This window comes from Symphodus melops, assembly GCF_947650265.1.
Source record: "Symphodus melops genome assembly, chromosome: 9".
NCBI classification, from domain to species: Eukaryota; Metazoa; Chordata; class Actinopteri; order Labriformes; family Labridae; genus Symphodus; species Symphodus melops.
The window spans coordinates 15,523,512-15,545,851 of NC_136699.1; the positions used below are offsets into that span (position 1 = coordinate 15,523,512).

At 43.6% G+C, this 22,340-nt stretch overlaps 2 protein-coding genes across 3 annotated transcripts; both read right to left on the reverse strand.

Moving 5' to 3' along the window:
• Positions 1 to 1,517: 1,517 nt before the first annotated feature.
• On the reverse strand, positions 1,518 to 18,729 carry ccnjl (cyclin J-like). 2 transcript variants are annotated; one of them, XM_079352846.1, is made up of 6 exons: positions 18,411 to 18,729; positions 17,633 to 17,740; positions 13,811 to 14,021; positions 5,443 to 5,742; positions 5,167 to 5,326; positions 1,518 to 4,761 (listed from the first exon to the last, which is right to left on the reverse strand). In XM_079352846.1, exons 2-6 carry the CDS (start codon positions 17,708 to 17,710, stop codon positions 4,230 to 4,232), a joined length of 1,281 nt encoding a protein of 426 aa, XP_079208972.1. In that variant the 5' UTR covers positions 17,711 to 17,740; positions 18,411 to 18,729; the 3' UTR covers positions 1,518 to 4,229. The 2 variants fall into 2 exon arrangements, with proteins under 2 accessions (XP_079208972.1, XP_079208971.1); XM_079352845.1 differs by having other exon boundaries at positions 17,633 to 17,743; positions 18,411 to 18,728.
• A 512-nt stretch (positions 18,730 to 19,241) lies between these two features.
• c1qtnf2 (C1q and TNF related 2) lies at positions 19,242 to 21,934 on the reverse strand. Its single transcript, XM_079352847.1, has 3 exons — positions 21,785 to 21,934; positions 21,211 to 21,468; positions 19,242 to 20,450 (listed from the first exon to the last, which is right to left on the reverse strand). Exons 1-3 carry the CDS (start codon positions 21,885 to 21,887, stop codon positions 19,810 to 19,812), a joined length of 1,002 nt encoding a protein of 333 aa, XP_079208973.1. The 5' UTR covers positions 21,888 to 21,934; the 3' UTR covers positions 19,242 to 19,809.
• Positions 21,935 to 22,340: the final 406 nt, after the last annotated feature.

The window sequence follows — 22,340 nt, forward strand, 5'->3', positions numbered from 1 at the left end:
GACCCTGCTGATTAAAGTTTGTATTGTAATTTTAAAGAGAATAAACTAAGACATGCAGCACAAAGATCCCTCTTCCCTGAGGCCAGATAAAAGGAAGCAGCAGCCTGCCTGTTCAGCCCCTCACACAAAGCTTTACAGGAGACTGTGAGAATGATCCATTATCGCCGTGACGGCTGTGAGCACTCCCCCACCTAAATTTACACATGCAGAATTTAACATGGAGATCTGTGGGAAAGAACCCCTTAATTTCCAATCTGAACTAATGCAACCAATGTACACAAAACCATACAAATGTGTGCATGAGAGACCTGACAAATATGAACAGTTCTTTAAACTGTGTGCCAAGCAGCTATTTTAACTTAATGCTGATTAAAGATCTGTGAATTAATATGATTAGTACACACTATTACATGGTTTAAAGCAGACTTGTCAGGAAGAACAAAAACTTTGAACAACTTTTCAGTTCTTAAATAAAGTCAATATTGTTTGTGTCTGAGAGAGCAGAGCTAAACTCAAATCAACATTTGTAACTATAAGAAAGGAATATAAAGCCTCGTGTGAGAGAGAGCCACAGCACTGAATAGATTTATGAAGATCATAGTGACGAACACAGAAAGCTTTATCTAGATGTGCAGGCGGACTTAAAAGACAGGGGACAGAATGAATGATGTGTGTTCAGAAAATTTGCATTGCTTTTCCGCCCATGGTGAGTTAGTGAAAAATGTACTTATTGGACTTCAAACACAAAGCATGTTTTAGTTAGACGCAGATAAAGCGCGTTTATCTTTTCGTAAGAAGTTGTTTAAAAGGCTTCATGCACAAGTCCCATGAATATTTTGAAAATATGGATGGAGATTGTCCCTGTCAGCATTCATTTATTTATTTATGGATTTTTATTATTATTATCAGCTTTATTTGTAAAGGGACCATGTGCAATATTAAACAAATGTTGTCATTTGATGTATTGCACCAGATTTAGCTCAGAGCTAGTTTACGTCTGCAGTCCCTCGGTTACAATAAGACATTATGTGCACATTCATTTTGAAGCAAACTTCTTGGTAGCTTTACCTAAAGATTAGTTTTAATAGTGGTTTACTGGTTGGCAGTTTAACATAAGGAAATGCATGAAAAAGATGGCAGCTTTGTGATGTCAAATGAAGTTAATGAAATGTAGTGAAGCGTTTAAAAGGATCAAATGAATGCACAGAATAAATAAAAGGTGTGTTTGGAAGAACAGATATCTTAAAGTCGTATTTTTACCGAGTACTTAACGTACTTAGTCACAGTCCAGCACCGGCTTTTTGTTTGTTTGAGTACCACCCTGTTTGAATGAATGGAGCGCTACACTGACAGCATGTGGTCACAGCTGGAGAACTGCGTGTAAACCTGCAGGGCTTATCACTAAAGCAGTTGCATTGTCTTCCCTCTGAGCCGACTGGAGCGTTGCAGTCGTTTCCCTAAAAGCTGCAGGCATGGGAGTTTGCTATCCTCAGAAGAAACGCACAAGCCCTCACATACTCTGTTCAATTGTGTGTTTATTTTTTTGGCACTGAGATAAAAGAATTCCTTCCATCACTCAGTGTCACATTATCCAAGACTACAAGTTGGTACAAAATAATATAAAAATATAAATTGGAAGTTTGTGGTGACATTTCATCACTATTACATTAGACAAGTGACCTTTCAGCAGATGGGGAATGCACAGAAAATCTCTAAATAGCTAAAAATAAAAAAAATAAAATAAAAAAAAAGTCATATCTTCCATTCAAAGGAGGCGGCTGCAATATGCAACATATTCATTGTGTTCAGAGCACACTGCCCTCTGGAGGAGATCGAGTGAAATCACACAATTCCCCAAAAAAATAAGTTACAAATGATGAACCAGTGGTGAACATGAGACAGTGATGGCTGTTGGCTGTTTAAACAGAGAGGACAAAACAAGTATTGCACCAGTGAGAAGTTGCTTGTTAGTTATGAACAAAAAGAGAAAAACAGATATCCCACCAACAGCATTCATGAAGAGAATCACCAAAACAAACTCAAATACACAGAAAAATATAGCTAAACTGTACATGAAGAACTCAAAGGCATAGTATCATAGTTCAGATCACTGAGCAGCATATCAACATGTCCTTTTCAGTGGCTGAAAAACTAAAGGTCTTGTGGTTTGAAAAAGTGACAGTTTCAGTGTTACAGCTTCAGAAGGCTTGGTGTAGTGTTTTCTGAGAGACGCACAAGTCTCGGGGTGATTTGAAAATCTTGGGAAGAGGCACGACATGGAGAAGAAGTCCAACCTCCATAGTAGTTTAATTCACAATGTTCAGACTTCAGTGAAGAATGAAAGATTTCAGAAATTAAGCTCACAGTCTCCTCGACACTGAGCAGTGATCAGTCAGCGTTTTTCTTCAGGTTGACGTCCACTGTAGAGCGACAGCAATCAGTGAGAGTAGTTTTTTTTTTTTTTAAACTGACAGCAATTTATCCCTTTGAGTATTTTTCAGAAGCTCAAAATTCTCTGGTTAGCTTCTCAAATGTCACAACATGCTTCTTGTCTTTGTCTTAAATAAAGTCAAACTTGATCTCTTTGGGTTTCTGACTGCGGGCCGATCAAAGGAGCTGTGTGAAACAATTTTCCAATTTTTCCACTCTTGTCTTTGTCTTCTTGGATTAATGAGTGGAGAAAATGACCCTCAACAGTCATCCTTATTTTCACCCCAGAACATGGAGTCTGCAATCATTTCAGGTATCACCATGGTAACCAGCTTGCAAACCCAATCTGGATGTGTTTATACTTGAACAGGAAGAGACAGATTGCAGCTTTAGAAATCTGAGAAGCAATTACTGTGGACTGAGTACAGATGTCTGTTTTTAACCAGTGACCACGAGGTTTTTCCACTACCGAGCAAACAGACTGTTGTATGCTCTCACTAACCGACTTGTATGCAGAGTAAGGTCCAGTGATGAGGAAGGAGAACACGCCAGACCCCACAGATGCTGCAGTAGCATCCACTTTAAAGCATAATAGCAGAGAATAATGAGAAGGCTGCTATTTTCAGCCTTGAAACCTGAGCCTGAATACACAGTTTCTATGAACAGGTACAAAAATAACTAATCAATGGTGTGTTTCTAAGCTGGTATAAAAGGCTACACTAGATCAAAGAAACAAATAGAAAAAGAAAGGAAATAAAAAGATATAAATAAAAAGCTATGGCATGTTTCAATGGCATTATATTCAAGTAATCTTGTTCAAGTCCCTGATACTTAGTGGTTCATGTAAACATTGGAGTCATTAACACAGACACAGAACCAACAGTTCATTAGAAGGCAGCAGCAATTCATATGTACAATACACGACCGACGTCCACGTCTCCTTCACCTTGCTGGTCAAGTCACATCAGTGTATGTTCAATTCTTTGAGTGATGCCACAGACGGCGACATTAAAACTTTAGTTTGACAAAGCTTGGAGAGCCATATGTCTAGCCGGGGGGGGGGGGGGGGGGGGGGGGCTGCGACGGCTCTGCCATGAGGCTCGACTTTGGACATGGGAACGATGAGATGACGAGGACAGAGAGGAAGGAGGGAGAATTGATGAAGCACTGCAGCGATGCATGAGCTGATAACTTCAGCTCGGGCAGAGTCTACAGGATCTACAATTGACACAAAAACAAACAAAACTCTCACTGTCTCGCTTACATAAATGTTGGATAAAGACATGAGAGTACAAGGCCAATTTCTCCTCTCTATAAATGTGTTCAATTTTTGGGATTAGAAATTAAAAGCGAAAATATGTCAAGCAGCAAACGCATCCTTAGCGCAGATACTTTGTGCCCTGTGCGATTCTAAAATTGGCTCTGCTATTACACAACTGAGATGAGGCACTGAATGAGGTGGGTGTTGAATCACACTGCTGCTTTCATCTCACAGTGACGACAGTCTCATAATAACACGCAAAAGAGTCCAGAAAAAAAAGAATGGCAGTTCTGATTCAGTGGAGCCTTTGTCATGTCAGTGTGATGACTTCCAGCGGGTCTGTCTTGCCCTTTGATCTCTGCTTGCGTTTGAGGCGTCTCTGGGAGAGGGACGGGGCGGCCGAGCGAGCTAAAGGTGTAGCGGAACTGACGGAGAGAGAGAGGAGGTCTGAGAAAGGGTATTTAGGGGTGGGGACTTTGGACAGAAACATGGGAGTGCACTCCTGCAGGGGTTTGTGTTCTCTCTCCGTCTCCTGGCGTCACCTGTCGAAGCAGCCGGCTGCAAAGGTGTGGTGAGCCCCCAGGTAGCCCCCGCTGTAGGCCATGCTCAGACAGTGGCGTGGCTCTCCCGTGAGGGCCATCTGCACTGAAATGGGGCCCTGGAGGGGTAACCCTCGCGGCACCGGCTGGAGGCTTGAGGTCAGGCTCGGGTAGGACGGGAAGCCGCCGGCGGGAGTCATGGAGGGAGCCGCAGTGAGGAGCCCCATCCTGTGGCTCTGAAGAAAGTCCTGAGACATGTTCACCACAGACCCCAGAGCTTGGGAGTCAGCAAGCGCCTGGAGCTGGGAGAGGGATGGGGAATGCTGAGAAAGGTGAGGGAAGGCGTCGGGCTGAAAGAGCAGCTGAGGTGTGGAGGAGGTGGAGGAGGAGGAAGAGGAAGAGGAAGCTGGTCTCTGGATGGCTGATACTGGAGAGAGGTGAGTTGCCGGGGGCTGCGACTGCAGAGACGAGGGTCTGTGAGGAGGAGTGGATTTGGTCTTGTTGGCCTCCTTAACATCGTTGTCATGAGCACTGGAGGGAAGAGAGACAACAAAAAATGTTAAAAACTACAGCCTCCTTTGCTTTGCAGCTGGAGAACAAAGTGTGTGAACACCCATGTAAAAGGTCTTTGCATGAAAAACGGCTGCTCAGAAAAAAAACAAAAAACAATTAACAGTGTAAAAATCAGTCTGTCGAACCTCTTTTAGGTCCCATGCAATTAGTGCCAACATATGCATGTAATTACACTTACACAGATGTACACAAACAAATATAGCCTCCCACGTACTGAGAAAAATGCATCGTAACTATTAATGTTAACTTACAAAGCAGCAGGAATACCAGCGAGGATTTTTCAGATTGACCGTTTTTTTTTTTGTGTGTGTGTGTGTGGTGCGTGTCTGTGTGTGTGTCTGTGTGTGTGTGTGTGTCCCTTACAGCAGCATGAGTTCAATGCACTGGGTGAGGTGGTCCCAGGTGTAGCCTGTTAGTAGGTGCAGAGCAGTGGTCCAGCTCGGGGAAATCTGAAGGCAAATGCGAGATGCTGCCACACACGCGGCAGCAACCTGAGACGGTCTGAAACTCAGGAAGGCGTGGTCTGAAAGAAGCCCAAAGACAAGAGTTGAGATTCATTCTTTAACAATAAAGCTGATTAATTCAAGTCAACACCTCAGGAACTCAGGAAGCTCAGTCCACGTCCTTGCAAGGACTCACCCTGTAGTGAGACTTCCAGGAAGTAGTGAGTGTATTTGTCCATGAAGGCCTTGGTCTTAGACAGGGAAGAGAGGGGCCAGCCGTTATACAGGTCGCCCTCCTGCACCGAGGCGTGGAGGTAGTAGTCAATAAAGTGGGCGGGGGTGGGCATGCACAGGTTCCAGCCGAAGGTCTCGAGCAGCAGAAGCTCCATTTTGATCAGATCCTTTTTGTTGAGAACCAGGTTGAGGCTGCACATGAAGCCCAGAGAGTTCAGCTGCTCCAGTTTGGGAACCCGGTCCTCCTTCTCCTCGAATTTACCTGGAAGGACAGAAGGAGGTTGATGAACAGTGTTTGATTCCTTCTGGACTTTTTAACAGTTAGAGGATACATCATAAGGAAACAGTTTGTTCTCCAAACAGCACTGATTTTTACAAAAAGAACATTTCAGCTGCTTATCACAACACAATGTTTGAGACTGTTAGGTAACAGACTTTACAAATGATCACATAGAAACAATATTTTTATTTACAGCGATGGAAAAAAATAAATCCATGACGGAGCGACTGGAAAAGAAATTATTTGCAAGGAATTTGAGAAAGATTCAAAGGTTGAGATCAATTAGGAATGAAAAATGACAAACAATCCTCCGATTTGTGAGTTTTCAGCGGAGAAGAAAGAGGAGTGAAAGCTGTTGATCCGACAACAAACGTCACTCTGCAGCTTGAGCTGGAGGACATTTTTCGACAGAGATTCTACTGACTTCCTGATAATTGGATGTATCCAACAATTGATGGATGAAGCAATAATGAAATTATTCATCGCCAACTTTTTTATTTGTGAGATGTTTTTCATAAAAGCATCACACTTAAAAAACTCTTTTTTTTTTAAAAAAAAACAAGCTTAAAAAAATTAGACAACTATGCATGGAGCTGAATGTAATCAAGATAAACATCAACAAGCCTTACAAAAGGATCAAATGACATATCAACAGCATTTCTCTTACTACGATAACATCATACATTTGAGTATTGCCATCTGTAACTACAGGGAGAAGGTTTATGTTCAGTTCTAAAGAGCTCTACTGCAGTTTCCACACAACCTAACAAGTGCCTGCTAAGCATTAGCAATTAAGCTGACTATTACTGAACATCTGGCCATAAAGCTAAGCTGTTACACGAGCAGGGAGGCCTCAGGAAACATCACTAAAGCTCACTGAGAGTCTGGAGCTCGCTGTGGATTATACAAGCCCGACACTTTCTATGAAAAGCCAGTCAGCTCCATCCGCAATGTTTCTATCCCCTCTCACTCGCTCGCTCGCTCCAGATCCTCTCAGACATTACAGCCTTGCTATTATGGAGAGCCCCCGCCCCACCCCCCAGACATCCTCCTTTCCATGGCAACAGCCCCAAGGCCTCAGGGGTCTGTGTGACCAATGAAGGGGGGTGGGGTGGGGGGGATTCTGCCTTTAATCCAACGGTCCAACAGGCGTCCTCTGCTCAAACTTCAAGAACGAGGGTTAGAAGGTGTCGGGTTACTCTGATACAGGCTTCTCTGTAACGACACACAAGCGTCAGCTACACAACTTTAAACAGGAAGACAATCTGGTGTTCTCTCTGTCTTTAGCTCTACCTCTGATTCACCTCCATTCACCGTACTTGCGGAAAGTACTGTTAGCATGAGTACTTGGTATGATAGTGAATCACATAAAAGCCCACAAACACATTTTCACACTGCTGACAAAGTTCAAGCTCATCATTGTTGAAGAATGACTTAGTATGAAATCATTTTCAAAAGGGGATGAATGATCAAGTTTTGTGTTTGCAGTGAGCTGGAATTTACAACAACAACTCTTGTTTTTGGACAGAGTGTATCTCCTAATCCCTAACCAACAACCGCATGTTTAAAAACAGGGGCTCCACTTCTCTGAGCTGCACTTAAATGTCAATAACCGTCTGCTGAACAGCGGCCGTTTGGGTCATCTCTTCTCTTTCCCTCTGAAGGCCCACGGCTCAGGGAGCGGGGCGTCTTCTGAGGGAGTGCAAGTTGTAGCACAGATGTTGCGACCGACCATTAAGCATGGCAAAGAGAGGAAGAGAGAGAGCGTGAGGAGGAGGAGGGAGTGGGGGGTCTGAAGCTTAACAGGCCGTAGGGGTAATTAGCAGAGAGGCAATAATGGCGTCTCTCCACCAGAACAGGAAGCTGCATGAAACAGGGCTGTTTACACCCACCAGGGCTCGTTCAGCAGCCCGCTCCACACTTGAGCCCCCCATTCTCTCACCCTCGTATCCTCTGGATCAGGACTGTCTGCCTCCAGACTGCTGTGTCCACACAGACGCTGCCATAAAAAGGCATCAATGCCTCCAATCTCCACACTATCACAGCACTCTTTGATCCTAAATAAAGACAAAGAGCGAGTCAATCTCCTTTGTGCTCGTCCATTGTGGTAGACTGGGCACATCAGGAGACAACAGATGCTTTGGAGAAAGAAAAAAACAAAAAAACATGGTCAATGACGAACAGTTGAAATAAAGAGTAAAACATGTTTATAAACGTGGAAAAAAAAGTTAGAAAGATTCCTTTTTTTTTTTAATTTAACTTGAACGTTAAATCAAAATTTGAACCACTAGTCCAACTAATCCTTGTGAGGTTTGGTAGCACAGTGCAATTAAAACTGTGCTTGACTTTTAACTTGATTATCTGTTTCTTTGATGGAATCAGGTCTGTTCGCTGCAATCCAACAAAACACCAGACAAACCAACCTTCAGACGCCAAAGTACACAACGATTACCATTTCACCGTGTTTCTCTGAAGTTCTAAAATCTTCAAACAAGGAATAAAAAAAAAACGACATGTTGATATGTTGTTACTCATTTCTTGTTCATGTTTTCACTAATGCCATGTAGCAACATGCTAGCATCCATGCAGCCCCCTCGTGCTGATTTCAAGTCGTCAGTGTGGGCCGAACGAGACGCTGCATTCCTCTCCTGTGAGTTCAGCCTACCTGGAATGCAGGCGTCTCAATGATCCTATCTGAAGTCAGCCAGCGAGGCAGAGACATCAGTGATGGGGGGGCGGGGGGTCCTTTTCATCTACACAAACTACCTATCCATGCACTTCAGGGGCAGGACACCTCTCCTTTCTCACAGCACCCACAGGTGATGATGAGAGAAGGTTAGGTAAACAGGGAGAAGTTAAAGGTCAGGGGTCACATAGAAGTAAGACCAGGATGCAGAGCCGCCCCCCCCCCCAGGAGAGCTGTTTGTAGAGGTGGGAGGACAGTTGGAGTGACAGGTTAGTGAAGAAACTTGAAAAATGCATTTTGCAGACGTGAGGTCATTTTAATTCATTTTCATGAATTCTCACAATAATGAACTCGCTATCAGAGTAACATGTAAGATGATAAAAACTAAATCTTTATTTAAAAAAAAACAAATTAATAGTTTTTTCATTTTGCTTCCAAAAAGACTAAAAAGGTCTTTACTAGTAGCCATGTACCTCTAACGTACGGGGGGGGGGGGGGGGGGGGGGGGATGATTTACAACACTTAAGTTAGGGTGATGCGCCATGACTGCTTATGACTCAAACTGTCTATAATATTGATCATCTCCTGCACGTACTGATTAAGGGGAAGATTAACAGCTCTCTTCGTTTTCTTCTTTTCTTGACAGCCATGGAGGAATTTCCTCTGCTCTTTAAACTCCTTTTATCTGCAGGTTCAGCTTTCATTGGCGGTGTGAAATTGCTCACAGCTCCATCACAGAGCCTCCGTGTGGCCACCTCGAGCCTCGGCAGCTCTCACATTGTAGGCCTGGGTCGACCTTTGACCCCTGATGCTAATGCTGGGGCGACCAAACAGGATCCTACAAACCCAGCACTGTGCATGTGTGCCTGTTTCTGGGGAGTCGTCGCCTGCGAGGGGGGGGCAAACATAGGGAGTATGCGCCTCAGGCGTTTCATAAAACAAAATCAAATTCACTCATTTGTATTTAGTTACACAAGGTGAGCTTTTGTTTTGATCAAAATAACACCCTGTGTCTGTACATATTTACATATGTTATTGAATCACAAGAGCGTCACATGACAACAGCTCCATCAGAATGACTGTCAAACCTCAGACAGCGGGATAAAAGGGGGAAGTGGGTTCCCTATTAATCTACATTACAGGGTGTCCTGCTGTGTTCTTCACTTTCTAACATGGCCCATTTTGAAGGCCACCACCTCTACCTCCCTTCTATCCTCTTTAACATCAGCAGCCTTTGAAGTACCGCTCAGATCGTTTCCCAGCCCCCCCCCCCCCAGGAGAGTGTGTGTGTGTGTGTGTGTGGGGGGGGGGGGGGGGGGGGGGGGGGGGGGGTTTACTGGTCACCCTGTCCCAGCACTGGTTCTCTTTGGCTGTCCCTGACAAGGTGAGAGAACGAGGAGGAAACGGAGCCGGCAGCTAAAAGGTAAAAGGACACCATCACAGCCCAGTTGGTAAGTGGTGGTGTGGCAGAGAAGCAGCAAAAAAAAAAAAAAAAAAAAAAAGGGAAAAAATCTCAAATATATGGGTCTTAAATAGACGATCATAAGAGGAAAAAAAGGTCTGTATTTTTCCATAGGTTGCCACAGCGACCATCTCCTCATTCAGCAAAAACATACACAAACACACGCCTGCACACACACACACACATACACATCAACCTTCACCCCTCAGTCTCTGCTCCCCTCCCCCTCTCTTGGCTCTTGCCTGCCTGCTTGCCTGGCTGGCTGTCCTGCTTGCATTGACAGGCTTTTGTTTGAGGCCTGACTCGGAGAGCATATGGCAGGTGCCCCGCAGCACACAGTTCCTCCTCCCCACCCCCGGGCTCACTGTGAGTGCACTGTGTCGTCAATATGACTGAGCTGTTGGTCCATTTCACAGGATGCTCTTTCCCCCCCCCCCCCTGTTGTTGTTTAAGACACCTTTCAGCGATTAGCTTCACTGAGAAAAATAAATACAATTCAGCTTCAGCCGTAAATGACCACAGAATCCAAACACACAACACAGGAGAAACAAACTGACAGAGGGTTGAATATTATGACAAAAATAACAAATCTTGCCGCACAAGCTGGTGCAGAGGCACATCCATGATGTCATTAACCATAACAAACAGATGCAGAGCTGGGACTTCAGGGAGCAGGATCTGCCAGGAAGACTGATGTGATCACTGCAGGACTTCATGGAACGTAACAATAGAAACTTTAGTTGGAGGATGAGGACTGACTCTAAAGAGGGATTATTCAGTGTTTCACATTTTACTTTTTAAGATTTGTATTTTTCCAGATTAACTGGAGTCTCCTGGATGAGCTGAGTTCTCGAGATAAATGAAGAACGGACTGTGATCTTACTGCTGTAAATGAAGAAGAGCTCACCAACACTAGTGAACACTGAGGTAACGATTAATTAATCAAGCAGAGAAGAAGCCTGAAGAATCTCAAAGGCAGGCGATGTATAATGTTAGACAGACAGGGGGGACCGAGGGAGGCTGTTCAATAACTAGGCCAGATTCCAGAGCACCTTAGGACCCAGGACGACTTTGAATTAAACACCCTTTCAAAGCTTTCATCAGTCATGGCTGTGACTCCCAAGAGTCCTGGAGGAGTCGGAGGCAGTCGAGCGGAGAGAGGAGGGAGCCAAACTCAATAGGCTGCTACTTCACCACAACGCCGTTACGAAGCTCCGTCCTCGTGGCGTCTTTGTACTCTCATATCGATTCTGCAGCCGTGTGATCTCAGGGTGTCCCGCTCTCTGACTTGAAATTGTGTTTTGACTTTGCAGAAGCAGGGCGAGTAGAGAAAAGACACTTGGTTCCTTTTACATATGCGCTCCTGAAAATGTCTAACGTTCGCCTCGTGTTGATTGTTGACACGTGCACGTTCACAGCGGGAGACGAACCCTCTACGAAGCTTAAATAAGAGTTGTTCTCCTTATTTATCAATGCTACGTTTAGTTTGACAAATCCACAATGCGTACGGGCGTACAGAAAACAGAAGGACGGCCTTTCATTATGTGCACAGAGGTCACATCTCTACAGTCACGTGACTGTCGCAGGATGTAATCGTGCTCGGCTCTGTAACGCCTCGGTTATGACCTCCGATGGCGACACGGAGCCGGGACAACTTGGTCTCTCCATTAGGCCTCTGTCACTTTAAGGGCCAGACATCACTGGCGAGTAAATAGCGTGCCTTAAATAATAGAAGAAGAATCTTGATCCAGGCTGGCTCGATGATGTTTTTTTAGCACTGGATTCTCAAGAGATTCTATCTGCTCTCTTTTAACTCTCAAATTCACAAATGTATCGCTCCACTCAAACTCCTCTGATTGCAATGACGGTCTGTGTGCAAACACACACACACACACACATTATACACACCGAGCCCTCCCAAGTGAGCAGGGTCTGTTCCAGACTCCCATTTTGAAGGCATCATTAGTCAAATTACCCATGATGCCAAGGGCTGCATTAATGTACAGAAAAGCTCATAGCGTGTTAATTAGCAGAGACACAGACACACTCAGTGCTGCATCAGGCGGGGAGGAATGATTGGCTCGCCTGCTTTACAGAGAGGAAACACTCACAAAAACCCAACGCCTGCTGCCCGTTCAAAGCCCGATGTTTACACCCGTGTTGTCTCTCCTTTAGGAAGGATGTCACTGAAGCATGGGGGGGGTCCAACCTTTTTTCCACCAAGCGTTCCAGTGGTAAGACATGAGTGGCGAGACGCCCTCACGTGTGTGTGTGTGTGTGTGTGTGTGTGTGTGTGTGTGTGTGTGTGTGTGTGTGTGTGTGTGTGTGTGTGTGTGTGTGTGTGTGTGTGTGTGTGTGTGTGTGTGTGTGTGTGTGTGTGTGTGTGTGTGTGTGTGTGTGTGTGTGTGGTCATGTTGTGTATGTGCAGCACCTGCCATTACTCTACACGCTGGGCTGCTGCTGTAACGTAACTCGAGTTCACAGACTGGGACGCCAATATTACTCTGTTCAAATATAGACAGATGTGATCATGACAGAGGAGCTTTTGTTCCGACGCCGTTGCTAAAGTGCACTCTGTAAAGGGCCAAAGACACGGTGTTGTGTCTCAAGCCAATGAAGTCAGTTGGTGACTTGTTGTTGGGCTAAATCCAAACTGCAGGAAGAAACATCTCCAAGAAAACAACAACACGCTCAAATGACGGTGACAGAGTCAGCGGGGAACAACAGATGCCTGAGTCTGGATTCAGTCTCACAGCAGCTCAAACATCAAGGCTGGCGTTTATCATTCGCTATTTTTCTGAACTAATCCCATGAAAAGAACACATCTGTCTGGAATGTTCTGCAACTTCTCTATCCTTTGGGCTGAAGTCGAACAAGTTGACGGTGGTTTTCAACAAGCATAACTTAAACACGAGGAGACACTACAGTTGTCAGAGTGTTGGGATCCACCGACAATGAACAAATACAGCCCTACATGGTTATGAATGAACACATAACCAAGAGGCCTGCTGATCTGTTCCCACTGCGCCCTGAGTCACAGAGAAGTCAGACATGTCAGGCTCTGGCTGCAAAGGAAATCACTGTGTTCAAAAGGATGGGTGCTTTTTCTCAGATGAAGACAACAGAACTTAGAGCATCATTATACTGCTCTTCTGATAAAACAGGCAGAAGACCAAGACAAGTTTCTCAAGAGAAAGAACCTGAACTGGCTTGTATTTGTGTTGTGGGTACATCCTCCCTCTACAGTGAATAACACGCTTTAGATGAGAGTGGGGAAAGAAAAAAAAAAAAAAAAGAAAAAGTCACACCTTTGATTAGAGGACATTTGACCCCGGCAGGTGTTATCTCCGACTGACGGAGGGGAATAATGCAACAGCAGCAGCCGCAGGCTTGTTATTAGTGCCGGGAACAAAGACAAAAAAAATATTCTACAGACACGGGCATAATCCCTAAGAGTTTCCCCTGAAACAATGGCACAGTCATCCTACTACAATGGAAACCTTTTGTTTTAAATTGACCAACAAAGCAGCGACAGTAAAACAGAGCTGGAGGGAAATGTGCCACCATGTTCAGAGCCCGGTTTAAAAATCGGCCTTTTTGCAGGTCACCTTGTGCCATCTGTGCATAAACCACAGAGGAGGAGTCATTTGCATATACAGAGCACGTCCACATACAACACTTTTTATTTTGAGAAATACTAACATAATTAAAAACAATTACAATTAAGGAAATAAAGTAAACAAAATAAATAAATGATAATAAAAAAAAGCTATAATACACGACCAAGTCTTAATAAGAAAAACAAGGTTGGGCCAAAGATAACATTTCCTGACAAGCAAGAAGAGAACAAATGTGCAGATAGCTTTAGGGGAAGGAAGTGTAGGTAATGATGATGGACTTACTGGCTAGCAGCAGGCAGGAAAGGGCGATGACATAGAGCTGCTTGACGGCCACATCGTAGTGGTCCATGAAGAGGTCCAGCAGATAGACTGCGAGGTGTCGCGCCGTGGGACAGAGCTGGTAGCGATTACTCAGAATCGCCAACAAGTCCGCAAAGTATCGTCGCATGCCAATCTGAGGGGAGTGGGCTCGATAGACCGGCAGCTTCAGCTCCTGGAAGGGGGGACAAGAGGAGAAGAATGAAGGGGGGGGGGACATCATTGACTGGGATCTGGGAGGAGGGATAGAGGAGCAGGAAGAAGCCACAGAGAAACATGGGGGTTGTAAAGAATATGCATAATAATAGTGAGCTATTCATGACTCCTCCTGACTGGGTTTAACTGCTGTGGGTCTGAAATCCTCACATGGAACTCAATTTACCCTCAGAAACGTCTGATTCTGATAACACACCAACACAGCAGAGAACGGGATTTAATATGGGTCATTGCAGGGGTCTTTTGGGGGGGTGGGGGTCCTTCAGTTGAGGTTGACGAGTAGATTGGATTAGGTTTCACAGCGAGCACATCTCCTATTCATGTTCAATTAGCTGCTTGTGTTTCAAAGTGGAAGGAAGACACTCGAGGGCATTAGCATTGAATCAGCCTCGGGGATCCTCCCAATCAGGTGCAGAGAATCAAAAGGGCTCCCCACTTCAAAAACTGCCTCACGCCGAAGACAAGAAACATTTTGTACTCTTGTAAACCCACAGCACGCGCTTGCTTTGTATTTAAGCTGCTTATATGAACAAAATATTGTTGTTTTGTGGTTTTTTTCTCTCCTCTGTGCGAGTCTGAGTAAAAACAAGGGCATCTGATTTGGATTTAATAAGAGATTTGGGATTGGTTGATTAATCTGCTTAGTTCTAAACCAGGAGGGGTCCTTGCTGGAGGAGAAATACTGAAAACATCAACAACATGTCAGGAGTGTCGTTTAGGAACGCTTCAGACCAGAGGCTGTTCTTGGAGGATTTTCAAAGTAAAATACATGCAACATGTCAGTTTGAAAACAAAGCGCTGACAACAAATGTCAGTGATTTATTTTGAGCTGAAGTGAAACAACAATGATGTTTAGACTAACACTTTAATGGAATCAAAAAATAAATAGTAACACCCCCCCCCTCCCAAATCCACATCCAGCCACTCCAACCCCCCAGTGCCACAACCAAACCACCCAATCCTCCCCAAACTCTCCTCCCACTGCTTCAGCCTCTGCCTCTGGTCCATCTGTCTGTCTCGGGGTACGAGGGCAGCAGGAGAATGGGGGGTGGATGTGAAGGGTGGAGGTGGGGGGGGGGCCTCCGTGTTGGGTGGAGAGTTGCCTTTGTGGGGGGACCCACACCATAATTAAGGATTCCACAGCTGCCTCTCTGCCTGATTTGCATGTCTGATAATTTGCCACATGCTACAAAACCAGCGCTATCTCCCACATCAGGGCATTACTGCTGCAGCAAACGTCATTAAGGCTGGAAGAGACGGCGGGGGAGCGGGCGCCACGCAGGAAATCTGAACACTGTGTGAAGGCTTTTTTACACGCCGCTCTGACACTGATTCAACATTACTAGTCCTCCAGTGTTTCCACATCTGAAACATCAAGGCTTCCAACATTTCACTCCACTAAAGTGTCACGCAAACCACCTCGCTAAAATAAAAAGGTTAATAAGAAAATATATGGGCTGCAATTAAAGATTCCTTCTTATTAACATGCTAATGACATTTAAATAAAAATGAAAAAAGGGGTCTTTGAAGATTGCTTTTAAAGAGCTTCAAACATTCATCATGGCCTCACAGCATAGTGAGTCATCTTCTCCTGATTTAACAAAACAATACATTTAATTTAATCTCCAACACAGACGCATTGTGCTCGTCAAAACATCCTGAAAGACAAATGCAGAAAACCTTTTCATTCGACGAGCACAGAAACAGAAACGGAGAGGGGACAGATTGGTATGAGCTGATATCTAAGCGAGTACGTATCGGATATCGATCCTCGTCACTGCCTGATAAAGATCTTCTCCCACAAAATCGACATTCAGACGATGTGGGACAGATGCTTCTAGATGATCAAACGTATGATGTTTGCACACACACGAGTAAATTATCCACCTTTCTTTAGTCTGACCAACACTGTTGATGCGTCATTACGTGACTTTTCATTAGAGGACATGAACTGCAAAAACACCTCGGTTTAAATAGGTTTAATTTACATCACAGTTACTGCTACTTCCTGTTTGTCTGTGCCGTCAGCCCAAAGTTCAAACAACTCTCTTTAGAATCATTTTTGCTTTTACAAACTTTTATTCATCATTCATATTTTTGATTTATTGATTTTATTAAGAAATGCAACGCTGGGTTCAGTGCAGCACTAACTGAGCAATTGTCGAAGAATTTCCATTCTTTTCAATTCATTCTAAACTCATCGGACACAACGCGACCCGAGGGCTCTGACTCTAACGTTCAAGTATTCAGGGGACAGATACAGAGAGGCTGAGTCGTCACTGAGAGCTCATGATAAACCCTAAAAGTCCAATCTTCATTCAGTATGTTAAAGCATCATGAGCTGTAGTGATAAACACTGCAAATTGTATAAAAAAACAACATTTTTTCAACCTAAAATAAAAATAAAACCCTTGATGAGCAAAAGAAAACGATCATTAGTTCCTTCTTTCTGTTTGAGTCAGACTTTCTGAAAGAAATGATCTAAAAGAGTGAGAAGGACCGACCTTGAGTTCTAACAACAGATTCACCTTGACTCCGTCTCTTTTCATGTCAGCTGTCGTGTGTCTATTCTCAGTTCACAACACTTATCAGACGTGAAGTGAAACGACTATACCACAGCATTTAGGGCAGCAGATACACACTGTGATGTTTCCTGCTGATAAAGAACAATCCAACCTAGCATTACTGTCTCTGCCTCTCTTTATAGTATATGAGAAAAGAGTGGGTGTGTTGCTGAGTTTCCAGCTCTGCATAAAAAACGTTAATTGACAGCTCACTCTGAGTCACACACTGTCCAGCATGAGCAAACTGACTGTCACTGCGTGTTAAACCAACGACTCATTATAAAAGACTCACAAACAAAACCTGCGCTCACTCTGTGGAACATGATATCTAAATCTGATCTGTAGTCTTCTCTGTCAGCGTGAAGCGGGCAGCACAGTACCCAGCTCCAACACGCCAGTCTGCTGACAGATGTCTCCATTAAAGTGACACATGGGAGGAAATATGATCACGCGTCGAGGTTAATTAAGACATTCTCAATTAATGAGCCTTAACTCCTCAATGTAATCTGATTTGGATCGGTTTTAAATAGACAACAGGGCCATGTAATTATAATTTCCTCACAACTTTAAATATAGTATCTTGAAGAGATGTGTCCGATTACATTGGTAGGTAATCACCACTGCGGATTCTGATCAGTTTGTTGGTTCTTTTAACACAACATTTAAGATTTGAAGCTGTGGCAAATCTTCATTAGCACTTCAATTTTTAAAGTATTCATAATTTACAAACATATCAAGTCCTGATTTAACCATCTGTCATTTAGTCATGCTGCAAGTCACTTCAACTTGACAAATATGACAACGGTCGAAAAATTCAAATGGAAACTTAAAAATCAAAGAACCCTGATAAACTAAACATATCTCTAATAAAAAGCCCCAACACTGTGAAGCCTTTCTTACAAGTGTGACTTAGCAGCTGAGAAAATGGTAGGTAATGATTTTTCTTCGATGGACCTATTTGATTGATTACTTATCCATTGAATGTTTCCAACCCTGTCAGACTCACCTTGATGCGGAGGGATTGATGGATATCTGCAGCTAGCTGTCCCTTCCACCATTGCAACTCCCTCTCCATCTTTCCCATCCAGAGGAGACTTCCAGACACAAGTTTTACCTGCTGAAACAGATGCGTTTAAAAAAAAAGTTCAGACTCTTCAAGAAGTGGTATCACAGTGGAGAGAAGAACTACAAAACTTAAAACAAAGTTTTAAACGCTTAATGAAAAAGTGACCACAAGAGAGGATGAAACCAACAGTCTTTTATTAAAGGTTAATTAAAGGGATTTAATAATTCAATCAACTACATAGGCTTACATTGTTTCTGAGAGTGGACTCGAAACGTTAAATCTGGAAATCCAGAGGGCTGGCTGATGAAGTTTCTAACAACTAATCCCTGAGCACAGCTCTCTTTCCATGCACAGGCCATTTTCTCTGCTAGGGTATTTAAATGGCTCAGTTAAATGCCCGCTGGACCACGCTGTAGGTCAAATGAATAAAAGCAGCCGTATTTCAGGTCGTGTCATTTTCACATGGCTTCTTCACAACAAATACACCCTTACTAACAAATCCCACACTTCGGTATTTCATTGTGAAGGCGTCCGCACCACGAGACAGCGGCCAAACACACAGAGAAAAGAGGCTACCCAAGTGAACTGAAGCCTCTTTGAAAAACACAAACAATACACGGCGAAGGGACTGAAACATGTTCACACCAACGCGGATCTTTTCTCCCAGCAACCTGCTGAACTTCTTTTAATCTCGGAGATGTGTACATGTGCCACTCACCGCTCCGACGGGATTGCCCCCCAGACCCCTTTGTCTCAGTCCGACATCCTGAACTCCTCTTCGGCTCAACTTTGAGAAAACGCCGTTTTTTTCTCGGGTGAAAACAAAAACCTTTTTTTAATCCGCTGGTGGGTTCATAAAACACCTGCCACCACAAAGTCCCGGCAACAGGCGTCTGGTCGCGTCGTTTTCCTCCAACTGTTTCACACTTTTCCGAGAGGTTCAGCTCGTCCGTGCCTCTCCGGTGTCTCCGGTCTAACAAAGTAACGTCGTCGGCTGCACCAGCTGCTGCTGTGAAAAGCTCGTGCGTGCGTGCGCTCGACGTGAAGGGCCCTCCTCCTACATGGGAGTTGTAGTCCATTGGAAGGCAGAGTCAAAACTACAACAAACACCTACATTTCCTCATAAAAAGCACGATTTTCATATCAAACCATGTGTGAGTATCATTTAACCAAAGGCACGCAGGCCTGTTCTCACCGTTATATGATTTAGTGTGTTAGACTGATGGTTTAAATGCTCCGTGTTTACGTAGAACAAGACTACAGTTTTAAACCACTACATCTCATAATATTCTAGTTTTGTTTTTTTAAATTTAAATCTTTACTATTTCTATTTATTTATTTGTTTGTTTGTGGTCAATAATTCATTGTTATTTATTTGAACTATATGACAATACTATCAACAGACTGTGCAGATATGAAGTTAAAAGTAGAACAATAAGTTGCAATTTAAGAATGATAGAGTATTTAAATAAAAAAAGTATTAAGACATACATAACTCAACTTTGATTTTAACTTCATATCTGTGTTTCTCTATCTGCTGTGTGAGCAGTATGATTCTTAATCTGTTAAATTAGTTGAAACCCCCCTTCATTCAAAAAGATGTGTTGAAAGACTTATCATTGAAAGGCCTGCTTAACTTGAATGTCTGACTTCACCTTTGTAAAAGATTTAACTTAACATTTCAACTGAATTTAGGGCACAGACTGGGACATGCTTGCACAAACGCACGCACACACATGCACAGAACCTCGCATGGTTTTACAGTAGCCTACTCAAAAACGCAAACTGTAGAATTAGAGGCCAGGTTTAATTTCATTAACAACATGAGCCTATCGTCTTTGCATAGTATAGTTAAAACATGACAGCATATCAAAAACAACACAGCGCTCGGAAAGGATTCTTCAGCCAACAGATGACTTCTCATGATTTCAGACGTTCCCAAACTGTGGCTGATTTTTTGTTCTCCTTGTGCGCCCCCTGGTGTCAACATTTAGAAACATCTGAAATACACTGGCCTACCCACGTGGGGCAGACTTCTAAAAAAAAAATCGGTTTCTCATTTATTTGTAATGTTAAGCCAGTTAATGGCCTAAAAAACACACATCTGAAGGAGGGTATTAACTGCCACCCTGAGCATTAGCTTTTCTATCAGACTCATTGAGATATTCCTGGTCAGGGTAGATGAGAAAACCAGTGAAGGTGCTGTCCGTCCAGAAAGGGTCAAAGAAGAGTCCGTTCTGCTCAGAGTAGAAGATCTGCAGCCACACCTGGTCTGACTGGTTCAGGTGGAGGACAGTCGAACCAGATGCCACGTCGTGGTTCCCTGTATTTGCATCAAATGTCTTGATCTTGTACTGTCCATTATGGACCAGTCCTATGGCCAGGTGCTTATTAGCCAGAGTGATGTCATAAGTGAAATAATAGACCCCAGGGATGGCACAAACAAATTTCCCACTGCTGACGTTGTAATGATTCCCTTCGTTCAGCAGGATCCTGCTGAAGCGGATGGGAAGTCGCTCTTTGGGGTAGCTCTTGGTCACAGCCACAGAGAAGGCTGCTCGGGCTGCACCGGCACAGTTACAGCCTCCCTGCTCTCCTTGCTCGCCCACATCCCCTGACTCTCCTTTTGGTCCTTTTTTTCCAGCGATCCCTGGTGACCCCCTGAGCCCTTTTAATCCCCGAGGCCCTGCCTTGCCGATGACACCCTCACGCCCTTTCAGACCAGGTTTACCTTGGTTCCCCGTCCTCCCTGGATTACCTGAGAACAGACAATAAAAACCGAGTAATAATGCTTCTCAGGCCAGCACACTACACCAGAATATTCAAAACAAGAACTCAGAAGAGGCTAAACTATCAGCCTAATGTAACGTTTTAGCTCACAAATTATCAATGGTCCTAAGTGAACTATTTATTCCCCAATTATGGTCAGATGGATATAATGATAGATTTAGGATTAAGGAGAAGTGCCTGTGGATAAAAACAAAGGAGTATACCAATTACATTCACGGGGTTTAATGTAGTTTATCAGCACTACTATTACTAAAAGTGTCAAGCTGACAGGTCAATATTTAGTATCAATAAAGCTTAGTTTAAGTCAGCTGTGATGAGTTGGTTATGAAATGGTTTCCATTTAAGACTGATACTGCATCAATATAATATCAACAGGAATTACTTTTTCTGAAGAGAGACGTAAACAGACCAAATTATCGTTTAATTTTCCATGCAAAGTTTCCCAGTGACTTGTTTATTAGAATTTAGAGTTTAGACTTAGACTTAGACTAAACTTTATTGAACCTTTGGGATGACTCCCTCAGGAAATTTAGGTTCCAGCAGCATATACAATAAGAGTAAAAAAAATAAAGATAAAAATGTAACACAAAATACAAAAATGTATTGTAAGTAACAATATACAGAATAATATAGCATAAATTGTATTTAGTAGTTTAGTGTATTAATAATATTTGCCTAAATTGCCAGAAAATGCTTTAACTTTGGGATTATATTCAGAGAATATCTACCTCCATATCCTTTTTCACCCCTTTCTCCATCCTTCCCATCTGGGCCATCCTTCCCAGGGGGCCCCATAGGACCCATGGCCCCTGGTGGTCCAGGGGCTCCTGGGTTCCCAGGTGGCCCTGCTGGGCCTGGCAAACTGCAGACGAGTTGAGAGGAGTGGATGGTGAAGTTTCGACCCTTCTTGGGTAAGGTAGTTGTTGACTGGGAGAAGACAGGTGACAGCAAACAGAAGATCACACATATCTGGAGCATGATGGTCACTGTGGAGCCGACAAACAAAATGAGAGAATGTCACTCTGTTGACGAGCAGTTGTAAATCAAAACACTTAATTAATTTAATGCTACTAGAAAATGTGAGAGAGTTTTCAGAGTACATGCAAGCTATCTCCAGTTAATCAGATGAAAAAGCATCAAAACAATTTTTGGTATGGTGTGGTGAGTTGCACACTATGACTCAGTGCTTACTGAAAGATGTGAAGCATCTGTTATGCACAAAGCAGAGGTTAGCGCCCACAACATGTTTTCTTTTTCAAAGGGAATGCAGACAAAATAGTAATACATGGACACATAACTCACCAGCTGACATATGGGCATCTTCCTGATCTGTCCAAGTCCTTCTTTTGCATAAACGTGCCCAAACTTCTGCACACGATATTCCAATAATCCGACGAGAAAGCATTCTTTGGGAGAAGTGCTGCAGACAAATGTGCAGCCCAGAGACTCATAGTCCATGACATCCGCCCTGCAAGAACACTGCCAAAAAATACTTTCACCATGAAGTCATTATATTCAAGTCAGTGCACTGAAGTGGTGACGCATCAACTTATACTATGGGAAATAGTGCGTTAACAAACATGGGAAAACATGTCGCCATCTAGCTTTGTTATACAATCATGGCTAACTTAAATAATGTCTTTCTCTCAAGAGTTGAAGTTACAAGAGAAAAAGCAGGCAGCATGCAGGAGTGTTTAAAGTGTGCTGTCTGTGAAATGTACAGGATGCGTTTATCTCTGTGCTGCAGAGTCAAGAGCTGAGAGCATTAAGAGTTCAAGCTGTTGGGAGAGGCAGTGCCCTGTGTTTAGAAATCTACTGTGTTCACCTTTAACTACAACCATGTGCACACATTTTACAT

What these genes read in the sequence shown, in the direction of transcription:
- ccnjl (XM_079352846.1), bottom strand. Translation starts at nt 17,710, where the DNA reads ATGGGAAAGATGGAGAGGGAGTTGCAATGGTGGAAGGGACAGCTAGCT. An exon ending in ATCAATCCCTCCGCATCAAG is followed by an intron (nt 14,022 to 17,632) that starts GTGAGTCTGACA and finishes CCCCCCTTCCAG; the next exon opens with GAGCTGAAGCTGCCGGTCTA. An exon ending in TTCCTGCCTGCTGCTAGCCA is followed by an intron (nt 5,743 to 13,810) that starts GTAAGTCCATCA and finishes CTGTCCTTCCAG; the next exon opens with GTAAATTCGAGGAGAAGGAG.
- c1qtnf2 (XM_079352847.1), bottom strand. Translation starts at nt 21,887, where the DNA reads ATGCTTTCTCGTCGGATTATTGGAATATCGTGTGCAGAAGTTTGGGCA. An exon ending in AGATGCCCATATGTCAGCTG is followed by an intron (nt 21,469 to 21,784) that starts GTGAGTTATGTG and finishes TCGGCTCCACAG; the next exon opens with TGACCATCATGCTCCAGATA. An exon ending in GGGTGAAAAAGGATATGGAG is followed by an intron (nt 20,451 to 21,210) that starts GTAGATATTCTC and finishes GTCTGTTCTCAG; the next exon opens with GTAATCCAGGGAGGACGGGG.